This window comes from Oryza sativa, chromosome 12, assembly GCF_034140825.1.
Source record: "Oryza sativa Japonica Group chromosome 12, ASM3414082v1".
Lineage (NCBI taxonomy): Eukaryota > Viridiplantae > Streptophyta > Magnoliopsida > Poales > Poaceae > Oryza > Oryza sativa.
This window is the reverse complement of record NC_089046.1, coordinates 7,529,471-7,543,973: the sequence shown is the minus strand read 5'-3', so window position 1 is coordinate 7,543,973 and position 14,503 is coordinate 7,529,471. Positions and strand designations below refer to the sequence as shown.

Genomic DNA, 14,503 nt, shown 5'->3' with positions numbered 1-14,503 from the left:
AAACCTTCCTAATCAATTCGGGCCGAAATTCCCTTCTTTTCGGCCCATTCCTTTTCCTCCTCTCTCCCTTCCACTCACTCCTTCTTGGGCTGCCGGCCCAACTGAGCCGAAGCCCAGCCGAGCCGGCCCAACCAGCCGCCTCTCTCTTCCTCCCCTGTGGGCGCCGCCACTGGCGCCATGGGCACGCCGCCGCCCACGGCATCGCGCCGTCGCCACGGTCCTGCCGCCGCTGCAGCTGTTTTGCCTAGCTGGAGCGTCGTGCCGTACTCCTCCACCTCCACCGCCCAACGCTGCCACGGCCGCCGCGTGTGCGCGCCGCCCTTTTCGGCCAATGGAAGAACGAAGCCGGCGCCGTCGTCCACTTCCCCACGCTGCCGCCACCATAACCAAGTATCCCTTCTCCTCTCCGAACCGACCTCCGCGGTCGCCCTTTCCCCCTCCACAGCCGAGCTCTCTAAACTCTCTTTCTCTCTTTCCTGCCATGCCGGCCACCACCTCGCCACCGGCCGATCTCCCTCACCGGAGCTCCGCTGGCCAAATCCTTGCGCCATCCGGGCTTGCCTCGCCGAGGTGAACCAATTTTTCCTATTTCCCCTTTCCTTCCACCCTAAATCGAGCCACCACCGGAGCTTTCTCTCTCCTGGCCGGACCAATCTTTATCCTCGCCATTCCGGCCTCCTCCCTCGCTTCCCTCGCTGGCCGACCTCCTCTTCGGGTGAGCAACAAGCGGGAACACCACCCGCCGCTGGCGTCGCCACCTCTCGGCCACCGGAGCGCCGTCACCTTGCTCGCGCTTCTCTCTCTCTTCTCTCGGCTTCCTGTGAGACAGAGGAAAAGAAGACGAGGAGGAGAAAAGGAGGAAGAAGGAAGGCTATGACAAGTGGGCCCCACTGCATACTAATCCCTTTCCTTTTTGTTTCAATTTCAATCTCTATAGACACCCATATTTCTCAAATCATAGATCCAATTCTAGTAAATTCTTTATCTAAATTCATCTAATTTCAAACTCTTTATTTTGATACCAAATTTTCTATTTTTAAATTTTATTTAAATTTTCTCATTTAAATCCCTTTTTATTCATTTATTTATTTACATTTCGAATTTAAAATTTATTTTAATTAACCTTTTTTAATTATTCTATTTTATTCAAATACCTTTAAATTTAAATTTCTGTGTTATTTAAAAACCCTTTTTTAAAAAACTAAATTTTTCCTTTAATTTATTTAAACACCTTTTATTTATTCATTTCAAATACCATTTTAAATTTTATTTCTTTAAAAACCCATTTTGAATTCAATTTCCTTTGATCTATTTATTTCCTTTTATTTCTAAAACCTTCAATTATTTCTTTTGCTAATCCAATAGCCACTAAACAGTTGTCGTGCAAACTTTACGCTTCCATGAGACATTCGTGTAGTCTACAAACCCCGACGTCGAATCGTTGATCGTAAAACACGGCATAACCTAGTTCCAAGGTCAAAGTGTTGCCCTTCACACCGCATGCCTCGACGCGTACAGTGATTGAAGCCTCACTACTCTCCCGACCTCCACAGCACACTAGTCCTTGGACTATGTGCAATCCTAGCCGCTTTGCTGTCACTCACAGCTTTAGAGTAGCACTTTCCATCTTGCAAACCCACACGAATTTTTCCCAACTCTCTAGTCATTGCGCTGTATCATCGACTAAATAAGCCAAATATTTAGCCGTAATGTTGCTTATCCTTAGCATCGGCTAACCAACTCCAAATATCTAGCCATTGTGCTACTCTATTCTAGCATCGACTATAAACCAAAACCACCAAATAAACCCTACCTACCCAATCTCTCTTTTTCCTCAACTTTATTTGAAACCCAACCTTTAGAAACCAAAACCCCTCTCTTTTGTTTTCCAAACTAAAATTTCTTTTGACCCAACTCCTTTTTCCTTCGCCTTGCTCCAATTTTCTTTATTTCTTGGTTTATCGTTTCTTTGTAGCAATTTGCTTATAGGCTCTATTTGCTATCTTTTTCGTATTCGTACGTTAGACCGTACAGCAAATTCTATCGACATCCAAGGAGCTGACGTGGACTCAGATGATTACGCTAAAGCCGCGGGAAATCTTAAGGCGCAAGGCAAGACATAACTAAAATTTTGATCATATAGAAAACTTAATATAACTGTCATTTTATGCATGAAATATTACTCTTTAGATATTAAATACTTTCAAGCATTTTTGCATGAGATTATAGAATGATGCTTTAGTCATCATTTTATGTGGTTCACTATTCCAAATATCTTTACAAACTTAGGAATCCGGTTAAAATGGGCTTTTTGAAGTGTGATTTATGAAGTTGGTATGGAAGTTTTGGGATGTTGAGATATTTTGGTGGTTTAACCGGATTATAATTATCCCCTTATACCATAGAAATGACATAGTTACGCCCATCCACACGACCAAGTAATTGGACTTAGCCTAGTACATTGTCCTACTATATGAAAGATTGTTGGGTGGCTTATTAGGAGCAGGTTTTGTGGTGAATCATGCGTAAGGTGTTTGGGTGGCATGAATCACAACAGTGGGCTTCATGAAAGTGTGACGATATAGATACCTTGCCTAGGCCTGGCAAGAGTTTGACCACTATGATGAACCAAGACCCCACTGTGCAGTAACTAGTGGTAAATGGGACTCTCGAACGGCTATGGTGTTTACAACCTCGCGAATTGTTCTCATCGTGTGGGTAAAGCTGGGCAGACATTGCAGACGTATTCGAATACACCATGCTCCCGGTCAAGGAGATATGTCATAAGGGTTATTCCTACTCCAAAAGTATAAGTAGTTTTGAAAATCTAAAATGTTGAGACTTCTCCAGAATTGGCCTAGATTTAGGAGAGGGTTTTTAATTACTTTTCCATTTAAATTAATCATTGCATATGATCTTTTCCATTAAAACGCTTCAAATGCTCCAATAATTCCAATAAAAATCCTCATAATACTTGATCACTCAAAGTATTTAAAACAAATTATAACCAGATCATTTAATGATTAATTTGTATTTAAATAATTACTCGTATGTTCTTTTGTATCTTACAAATTAACAATTGAGCTCTGAAAAATCCGAGAATTTTCAGAGTATAATTAATCATGGAGAATGTAATAATAAATAAATCAAGCCATTTTTTATTTAGGAAGTTTTATTTCCCACATTTAATATCACTTGTAAATGTGGGAATATTTAATATAAATTCTAGGAATAATTTATTAAATAATTTTATTAATCCCTGGAACTAAAATCAGGGTGTGACATCTACTGAAAGAGGGCGCATGCTAAATCTAACAACCCCTATGATAAACAATGGATTAAAAATATGGCATGCAAGTACCTAACATATGACATGAGAACGTTTATTTAGCTATTCTATGCAATGGTTATTGCAAGCTATTACCCAATCTTCCTATCGCACATCTACAGATTTATCTCCCAATTAATATAAAAGAAACACACTGGTACCTTGCCGTTCTTAACGCCAAGCAACGTGAAGTGCAAATACTCGATTCGCTAGCCATATATCCCAATCAGTGAAGATCGACCCGATCTAAGGCGTGTGGTGAGCGATACACTTCGATCCACTTGTACAATTCAAATCGAGTTCGTCGTGTTTTAACAAACCTGACATTACAATCACTTCCCAGCTGGTAGCTATCCAGAGAGGATTACAGGGGACAAAAAAATCAGCACCCATAATTACAACATGACTGGCCTAATTTCAATATTACCTCATGGGAATACAGCGAAGTCCAGCAATTGCCAAAGCAAGGAGACTACGTGGGTTACTCCTAAACTCTTCCACATGCTATTCATATTATTTAATTATTGTAATGTGTTAACCTAACGCCTCAATTTTTCTAACGCCTCATGTGGCCTATATATCCTTGAGTTCATGGAGCATTGGAGCGGATCTTATCTCCCACCAATTCAAATTCATGCAACTAAAACCAACTCTATTCATATTTTGCACCAATGCTTCCCATTATGAAAATCATTTAAAATGTTCTCCCTTTACATTATGCAGCAAGATATTAAAACATTTCAACAAGACTTAGCAGGAATTTTGATCAAGTTCAAACTGAACAATATTAAAGACTGTCCACTGCTACAAACCACAATATAAATGGAATATTGTCCAACATTTACCATACTATGCCCTCTTTTGTTCACCAACTGAGGCCCTTATTAACAAATTTAGTTACTTCTTGAGTATTTGACTGTTCCCAAACATTGTTGCCTTTTGAGTTAATTTTTATAGTTGAGATTTTTATTTCCTCTAGTTACTGCACAAAACACTTCTTTAAGGAATTGTATTTTTAAAAACAAAAATTCAGTTGGTTTAACAATTTTTACTAATATCTGTACCCATTTTCTCCTGATTAAGCTGTGTTGGGGTAACACACACATGTAAACACACAAAGAAAGCCGATGGAATAGAAAGCCACAACAATCCGATAACCAAATAACAATGTGTACACAAAAAATTGTAACGACCATTATTCAGTGGCATCATTACAGGGCATAGCTAAATAACCCGATTTTATGAAAAAAAAATTGTGCAGGACATATTGAGACCTTAGTTTGACAAGCTGTGTATTCTACAATATTCTACAATTGCAAATCAAACACCAATGCAAACTAAATGATCTAGTTTGTGGCAAACCATAATATCGTTCACGCCGCCCACGCTGAAACTACCGAAAAACACTTGCATGTGTCTATGTGTCCAAATTTATAGTATTAGGATATATCATATCATGTATTAAGTGTATTTACTTGGACAAAGGGAATGAAATGTATTAGTGCCTGAATCCAAGCTATCTAACATAAATAGCAAGTGCAGTAAACTAAAACGGATTAGTGATTTGCATTCGTAGAACTATGTGGCTTGGCAAGCATTTCACCGATTAGGTATGTATGTAAGATAAGTAAAAGGCAGTGTATTTTTAGAAACTATAAATCTATTAAGGTTTTGCGTTCATAAAAAATAATTAGATTGGTGGGTAACTAATAATTCCATATAAACAGTACTATAGATGCATCAACAATGGGTTGCTTATACATTGGGTGATAAGTGATAACACACCAATCTATCCACAGACAAGGTCAACAATGTGTTGTTTATACAGTTTGGCATGAAACTACATCGTGGGGAAAAAATGGGTCCAATAGCAACTAAGTGAATTAGATCAACGCGAAGGAAAAGTATAATTGACAAAATAAAAAAATAGTAATCTTACATAAATTAGTTGAGCAAACTAAAGAAATGCATTTATAAACACCGCAACATTAGTTAAATGAACATATTGTGAGTTTGTAACCAGTGCTACAGCAGTACATATCTCTACTCTAAGGCTGTAAAATTCAATGCACAAATGTTTTTACTCTGCTCAATATAACACCAACTCTTGCTGGCTCAGTTTTTTTTAAAAAAAATATATAGCTAGATTACATTTACCAAACCATTGGTTTGAATTACTTGCTGCTAACGACATAGATTACGTACTCTCAGCTTCTACATAGCATCTATCATCTCAAATCCAACCTAGTGTAAATACAGTAATTACAAGTTTGCAGCAGTGAAATTTCGCAATATACTACTAGTACTATCTACACAAATAAAACTGGACCCACATTGAAATCTCCAATTGAATTAAGAAGCCATTTTTTTTCTTGAGGGAAGGAAGCCCCTACAGTTTAATATATTGAAAAAATAAAAGGTAGAAAATTACAACAGATTAATCCAATGATCAAACAAATTAAGCCTATGGAGTAAAAGGGAGATACCATTCTTAAAGAGAACTCTCCAAGAGAAAAGAGAAGGAGCGATATTATAAAAAATTAAACCATTTCTTTTCTCCCAGATATTCCAAGTAACATAAAGCACCTTCTCAACAAAGTGTAAAGACCTATAGGTATTTTTGGCCGTAATCAACATTTCTCCAAATTTAAGGACAAATCCCAAACCACACCAAATTGCGCCTATCATTCAAAGCTGAAAGGACATAAATAGTATATTAAAACAAACAATACACACCCACATTCAAATCCAGTTGCACAACTTACAAATAAAAGAGAGAAATAATATATCGCGAACTATCTCAAACACTCACAGACTTATAGAGACGAGACTCCAAGACAGAGACTCTAGATGAACCTAATGTAACAACCACGTAGGCACGCATGGTTGCATCTTGAAAAGTCTAAATTAACAACCGAAAAAATTAATAACTAACGCATCCTCAACTGGTCACGTCTTGTGATTAGCCCAGGAACAAGTTGGTTGCATAGCTCTTCGTAGGTGGAGAAGAGCACCCTATCCTTGGCACCGGTGCGATGCCGGTTGGTGTGCGCGCAGAAATACTTGAGCTGATCAAGTGTGCACAAACCCAGTGTCTCCCCAAGCAGTAGGAACAACCAGTTGATGCGCTCCTTCTCGGCAGCGATCACCGGACGCAAGCATTTCTCATGGCCGCAGTCGTCACAGTTCGGCACGACAGGGTTCATCCACCGCGCCTGCGCACGGTCATGCATATGTTGGTGGTTTTGGCGTAAGTAGTCGGACACCTCTTGAAACTTAGTGGCAATGTTGTAGACGATCACCTTGCGTGCATCACAGCGCCTGCACCGAGCGTCGCCTTGGATGGTGGTGATGTCGCGGCGAGCGAGCTCGGCGAGGGAGTGGTGTTTGGCCGGTTCATTGGTAGCCCAAGGATACGGTGGATCAGGAAGAGCATTACCGTCGTTGTTGTTGTTGCCGCCACCGTTTGTGACGTTCGGCGCAGCGATGTTGCTAAGTGCCATGTCGTCGTCCCCGCCACAGGTGCGGCTAGATCTTGCCATGGACGCGTTGCTTTGACGTCGAGTCGAGGAGAATTGTTGATGGAGGTGCGATAGGATTGATGATGACATTGAAGGTCCAAGAAAATTAAAGCATGGAAATACCGAGACTGCACCATTGGGGATCAAACCACTCGCGCAGCCGGTGAACAGCACACCGGCTGCCGAGGCCACAAAAGACGGCGTGACCACCGCATCATCGGCAGGAACATGTTCAATCGATGGTTGGGCCGCCGATCCGGAGACCACACCAGTGGCCACCGGCGGCCGCACCTCGATCGACGTCGTCACTGCCGGAGCGCAAGAAGAGGAGTCGTCGTCGACGACGCCCGTGGCGACCCCGTAGGCCACCGGACCGAGAGACAGTTTCAGCCATGGTGGCACGTTGTCGTCCTCGCCGCTGCCATCGTCCATGGCGGCCTTCCTCTTCTGTCCGGACAACGACGAGCCGGCTCCATGCACCACCGCCGGCGGCGGCGGCGGGGGCGGTGGCGAGGACGCCTCCCTCCCCATGACGAGGGAAGAGAGAGCGCCGGCCGGGGCGATCACTCGTAGGGCTTTACACGCACGGCCATCTCGATCGATCGGTGGTTAATTTCAACGCGTTTGGACGACAACCGCGAGAGAGCGCGATGCGATCGACGACCACGCGCGACGACGCGGCTTGACTACTCTCCGCTCATCCGCTGTTTGTTTGTTTGTTGGTCGGGGCCGAGGAAATAGCAAAGGCTCCTGTTTCTTTTGAGATGGAAATCGATCAATCTGAACGATGCTGCTGCTATACTCAATGCGATTTTCGGGCACCGCGCGTTCGTACACGTACGCGCGCGTGCTGCATGCACAGAAAATTTTGCGCGTCTCGATCGCCCTAGCGCGTTAAACAGGACGTTCGAGCTGCCGGTCTGCCCCTTCCAAGATGCATGGATAAAGACCAATAAATAGATACCGTGCCTATCCACGTTCCAACAATTGCATGCACGCCCTTCCCGGTCTGATCGTTGTTTTTCTTTTCGTCCAGGGGCGGAGAAACCATCTTTCGTCAGTCGGCCGAATTTCACAATAGTCCTGGTTGCAATAAAAACCGGGGCTAAAGATGATCTTTAGTCCCAATCATCTTTAGTCTTGGTTCAAATGCTGTCAGGGTCTGTCAGGCCCTCCCGGGATCTTTAGTCCCGATTGGTATCGGTTCCGTCATTTGGTCCACGGCAAATGACGAGAAAGACTTAGGCGGAAGTTCAATTTTCTTGTGAGTACACATGCTCTATATTTATATTCAATCTCCAATTCAAATACATACAAGTGTATATTAATTAGATCTCTCGCAGTTTATCATTTATTTATAGTGCGCAAAGCAAAAGCAGGGAACTAACTTGTGCGGCTACTACGTGTGCGAGTATTGCCATTGCCTTGCAGACCAAATCATCACCACAAGAGAGCTCGATGTACGTACAAATAAATTCAAAATTTCATTGCGTACGTATCGATTTGTTGTTTAATTACTAATTAATTTCATACATTCATATAGTTTATTCGCATGAGGGATAACCTGATCACACACAAGGAATTTATCGCGGCGGTTCAAGAACAACTAATGGGATTCATCAACGAATAAATCCTTGATCCCAAGGGTGAATTCTACTACGACGGAAATACAATTCAAAGGTCCTTAGCTTCTGAGATAACGACTACTACTACGTCGAAATCGTAGCTAGCTAAGACATCATAATAGATTGTAATTAATACATGTCTATTTTTCTATATGCATGTACACATTTTCTTTAATGTAAATATATATTTTGGTCATATATATATATATATATGTATATATGTATATATGTATATATGTATATATATATGTATATATATATATATATGTATATATATATATATATGTATATATATATATATATGTGTATTTATACATATATATGCATGGTTTATATATATATATATATATATATATATATATATATATATATATATATATATATATATATATATATATATATATATATATATATATATATATATATATATATATATATATATATATATATAAACCATGCAGCAACAGGGCCATGAAAAAAAAAAGGTCAGCTCGATCTTTAGTCCCGGTTATTTCACCCGGGACAAAAGATAGCGATCTATCTTTAGTCCCGGATTGGTAGTCCCGGTTTTCAAACCGGGACTAAAGGGGGTTATGAACCGGGACTACAAACGCTTTCTCCACCAGTGGTCTTATTATTGTTTGATTTTTTTTTCAAAATGTTGCGAGTATTTCTATATAGCGTAGTCCCTCTGTCCCTAAATAGTAAATATGGGACGTCGTGGACTTTTTTTAAGCATGTTTGACCATTCGACTTATTTAAATTTTTTTTGAAATATATAAAACTATATATATACATAAAAGTATCACTGGTAGAGAAATGCTTTTTACTCCCGATTGGTAACTCATTGTAGTCCCGGTTTTTCAATCGGAGTTTTTCTTTTTTTTTTCTATTTTGTATATCTCACGCCCATTATCTCAAATCATTCACAGTTATATAGTTCATCCCAAATCATTCACAGTAATAGTTAATCCCCAATCATTCACAACATTCACAACACAGATCATTCTCAAAATCATTCACAACAACAACACAGATCGAATCACACATTCATCACAGATCGATTCAACACAGATCGAATCATTCAACACAGATCGAATCACACATTAAGGAAAAAAGAAAAAAAAAATCACGCAGCAGCCCCGGCCTCCACTGCCTACCGCCGCACCAACCTCCGCGCCGGCTTCCACCGGGCGCGGCCCTCCGCGCTAGGCCGCCGCCCGGCCGGCCGCGCTAGATCCCGGATCCGCGCACGAGGCTGCCTCCGCCGCTGCCCGGCCGCCTAAGAATGGGGAGGAGAGGGGAGGAGAAGATGAGGAAGAGGAAGAGAATGAGGAGAGGAGGAAGAGGAAGAGATAGGGGTGAAGAGGAGAAAGAGATAAATTAAGGTGAGGGAGGAGGAGATAGAACTTATTAACTGATATTGCCTCTGGGTCTCGCGCACGCCTCGTCATCTCTGCCGCATATGCCGATCTTATTTCCCGGTTGGTAACACCAATCGAGACTCGAAATAACCGGGACTAAAAATAATAAAAATAATAGAGGGGTTTGACACCGCCTGCTATTTTTTTTCGAACCGGAACTCATTTTTAGTCCTGGTTGGTGTTCCCAACCGAAACTAAAGATCAAAAAGTAGCTCTAATCTTTTGAACCGGGACTAAAGATTAATAATCTTTGATCCCGGTATCTGTTGTAGATGGTGTGAACTGGAATGTTGCATGCATGCAGGTACGTATATACGTAATTCGAGTTCACATCCGGACACGGTTGTCGTCAATGGGAATTCCTATATGGCAAAGGCAGGAGCCCATGCAAATTAAAGGGTTGGGATTTGGTCTGGCGGTCGTTGGAATTTTGATCGATTAGTTTAGTTGCGCAGCACAACTTGGAATTTTGAATTATCTGCGTCTATCTTTTGTATATGGCAAACATACAATTAATCCGTTGTTCATACCAAATCCGACTTTTCATATTTTTTATTAGTGTAAAAACTATACAAAATTATTGGATATGTGAGAATCGAACATAAGGGCAAGTTTAATAAGAGAGTAAGCAGCCATCTATTAGATGAGCTTACATGTCATTTCTATATCATTAAAGATAATATAATATTTAACCGAGTCATTAATTTTTCTCTCAATGTGGGCCAAACCTTGGTTCTCTCTCCTAGGCTATCAACCAGTCACAGATGCTCTTTCCATGTGGGCCAACCTTAATTATCTCTCACCTATTCTTTTCACCAATCACAGCATCCATCGTATGCATGCCGTGTCTAGGCGCCTGTGCACAGGCGTTGTCAATTTAGTCGACGGCTGCTCTCTCTCTCCACTCCCTCTTTCTTCCAGCAATGAAAAAGAGCTGATGCCAGCGGCTAATAGTAGGTACATTTTCCCTATTGCACCTGCCCTAAGCCTCCCATTGACATGTAGGCCCAAATTACACATAGTCATTGCGCCTTGTTTTGGCAAATTGTGGGCCTCTTCAGTTTGTTGCCTAAATCATAAATTCTTCATTAGTAAATAATTAATTTAGGAAAGATACTTATGATACTTTGCATTTTTAACCATCATGTATTTGGTGAAGGGAGATCATATGTTTTTTTATTAGAAATGAAGCACACATAATCAACTGTTATGATTTGCCGTGGCTCTATGCTACACCCTAAAATGGTTCTTCTATGTTTTAAGGATCAGTCATTATTTTTTTAGATAATGGATTTGAGAAAAAAAAAAGGCCTCTACATCCCGCAGGATATATGCAACCACAAGGTTACATAGTATGAGCATTTAAGCTCGTAATACATGTTCCAAACAATAAAACAACCCGTGCTCATGTTCTTCACTGGTTGAATCAGTTTGACTCATCAGTAAAAAAAAGATATCAAGCTCCAACTCATTACATGTAGGGATGAAAACGGTACAAAAACGGCGGAAACTATATTTTTTGTTTTCGTTTTCATATTTTTTCGGAATCAGAATCGGAAACCCAGATACGAAAACGGAATTAAATATTGTCAAAACCGAAAACGGAGCGAAAACTGACCGGTGCTGATACGGTAACGAAAATATATCGGAATAAAAAACCCCTCAAACTAAGCTTTAAAATATGTCAAATCCAATTCTCAAGTCTCAAATTTCAACATTACATCACAAAACACAATCATGTCAAGTTCAATTCTCAAGTTTGAATTGGGTGTATTGGGTTGGGCTGAATTGAGTGACATAGGAATTAGGATGCTAAATTGGGTTGGGCTAGGGAGGAATTATAGACTATGTTATGGGCCTTTGTAATTCCGGAAATTCCGAGAAATTTCCCGAAAAGTCTCCGACCGATTCCGAGTTCCGACGGAAACTGCCCCTATCATATTCGATTCCGTTTCCAAGAAAATATTTCCGAATTCGTTTTCGTTTTCGAAAAAATTCTGACCGACAGATTCTGTTTTCGAAAATAGATCCGGAATCCAGAAAATTTTCGTACCGTTTTCATCCCTAATTACATCAGCATCCGGACCGACCAAACACTTCGATATTCCATCATTCGAAATATGGCCTCTTCTCAACAATACTCTCCGGCTATTTGACTTTTTTTTTGTTCAGTGATAGTGTGACTTTACAGTTTGCATGAACAGCCATTACATGCATGTGCTACCAATACTTAACAACTGATCTTTCATCGTGGTATCAAAAATCACAAATATCTCAGCTAGATTTAGAACCGGTACTAAAAATGTTTTAGTACTGGTTCTAAAAGTCCAAGTCCCTGAAAACATTTTGTCTCGGTTGGTATTACCAACCGGTACTAAAAGTGCATCTTTAGTACCGATTGGAAACACAAACCGAGACTAATGCCGGAGGATCTTTACTTTCAGTTGGTAACATCAACCCAGATTAAAAGACTTGACTATTTGTGAGCTCCTTAACAGAGATTAGAATCCCCTCAAGAATTTGAACTCCGAAAAATATACTGTTACATAAACCTTGGTGATATCCTCTTTCCCTTTACCTTTCTTGTTGAATTGCTTTCTACCACACTAATGTAGTGATGTTTGACCTCGCCTCCTTACTTGTGGATTGGATCAACTTTAATGTTGTTGCCTGTTTGTATTGCTGCTCTACAGGTCAGATGGTCCGTTCTTACTTCCGACAATCTGACCTAGTATCATAATCCAACCATGTTTCGCTTTAGCTTTCGTATTTCATTTTAAATCATCTATTCACCTCCTCTCTAAGCGATATCGAGGTCATTTTACTTTTCTATAAAACAAATGGTTCAACCTGTATCAATACGTAAATGGTGCCATCTGTTAAAACCATTAATATACGAATGGATGAAAATGGTTCAGATAGTTATAATACTGGGATGCTTTTTCGGAAATAAATAATGTCGGCCGGATATTATTTTTTGATAGTTTTGACAATAGAAACGAATTTAGATTTTTTTTTTCAGAAAAAGATACAGTAAGGTTGGTATATGGCGAAAACGAAAAATGGTTAGAAAATATATGGATAATTTTTAAATAGTTATTCGGATAGCTTTATAAAACCATTTATCTCCATCTTTAGGTTCACATCTCTATCCCAACATATTTGTTAAATAATTTTATTTTAGAAACAAGGTATGCAGCTATCCAGTATGTCATATTTGCTAGTTACAAATCATACACTATATTCGGTACTATTATCTATAATAAAAACATTATTTATTATAGTAATATATCAAATAATTTGTTTTTAATGGAATACCTTATTATTTTAAAAAGAGTAAGAAGTGTCCATGTCAATTACATTTGTTCATTACTAATAACTTTGAAATGAAACAAATTACATTTAAAATTGAGATTCTAATATGAATATTGAATACAACTTCATATTTACAATTATATTTTTTATTAAAATCTAGAAAACCAAAGAGCCTAATTTAGAATAACATATTATATATACCACGAATTTATTTTCTTTTGGATAAAACTGCCTATATTTCTTTGTTGACTTTGTAAGAATGGTAAAAAGGTCTTTCTTTATGTTCCGATAAATATTCGTGCCCGTATTCTAACTCATATTCATTATGTATCAGTATTCGATAATATTCGACTCCATTTGATTTTCTTTTCTGATTCCAAAAATTATAGGAACATTATCCCCGTATAAACAAGTTAGGCTATGTTCGGGAGGTAAGGTTGGGCACCTCTCGACACGGAAAACAAAGCACGCGATTATAGTGAAATTAATTAAGTATTAGCCTAATAAAAAACTTTAAAAATAGATTAATATGATTTTATAAAGTAACTTTCATATAGAATTTTTTTTTAAAAAATATATTGTTTAGTAGTTTTAAAAGTGTGCGCGTGAAAAATGAGGCAAGTGAGTTGGGAAAGAGGGGAAAAGAACGCTATCTTCACGGGAGGCAGTTCCCAACACAAACACGAAAACGGATTGGTCCATTAGCACGTGATTAATTAAGTATTTGCTATTTTTTTTGAAATGGACTAATTTTATTTTTTTAAGCAATTTTCGTATAGAAACTTTTTTTTAAAAAAAAGACATAGGGAGAGATGATGGGAAAAGGGGCATCCGGACACAACATAGTATATACGGGTACAATACATAGACACAACTATTCACCGATCTAGGGCTGTCAATGAGCCGAGCTCGAGCAAGCTCGTCTGCCCAAGCTCGAGCTCGACACAGGCTCGAGCCGAGCTCGAGCCGAGCCTACTGCACTTTCGAGCTTTTAGGCAAGCTCGGTTCAAGCTCGAGCTCGGCTACCGAGCTCGGCCATAAGTAGTATAATATATATTTTAATAATAATCTCTTGATAAGTATAATTATTTTTTAGTTAATCACACTAATAAAAGAGTAGAAAATAATTAAAATAAATATATTGTACTAACATATGCTAATTTATTGTGTAAATAGATACTAATATATATATTTATCTATTAGTTTATTATATTAATAAGGTAAACATGCAATATAAACTATGCACGGTCAAGCTCGGCCAGGCTTGATAAAGCTCGAGCTCGGCTCGGT

The 14,503-nt window shown here is 39.4% G+C and overlaps 1 protein-coding gene across 1 annotated transcript; it reads right to left on the bottom strand.

Moving 5' to 3' along the window:
• Positions 1 to 6,015: 6,015 nt before the first annotated feature.
• On the bottom strand, positions 6,016 to 7,436 carry LOC4351852 (uncharacterized). The gene is made up of 2 exons (XM_066306184.1): positions 6,631 to 7,436; positions 6,016 to 6,543 (listed from the first exon to the last, which is right to left on the bottom strand). Exons 1-2 carry the CDS (start codon positions 7,378 to 7,380, stop codon positions 6,259 to 6,261), a joined length of 1,035 nt encoding a protein of 344 aa, XP_066162281.1. The 5' UTR covers positions 7,381 to 7,436; the 3' UTR covers positions 6,016 to 6,258.
• Positions 7,437 to 14,503: the final 7,067 nt, after the last annotated feature.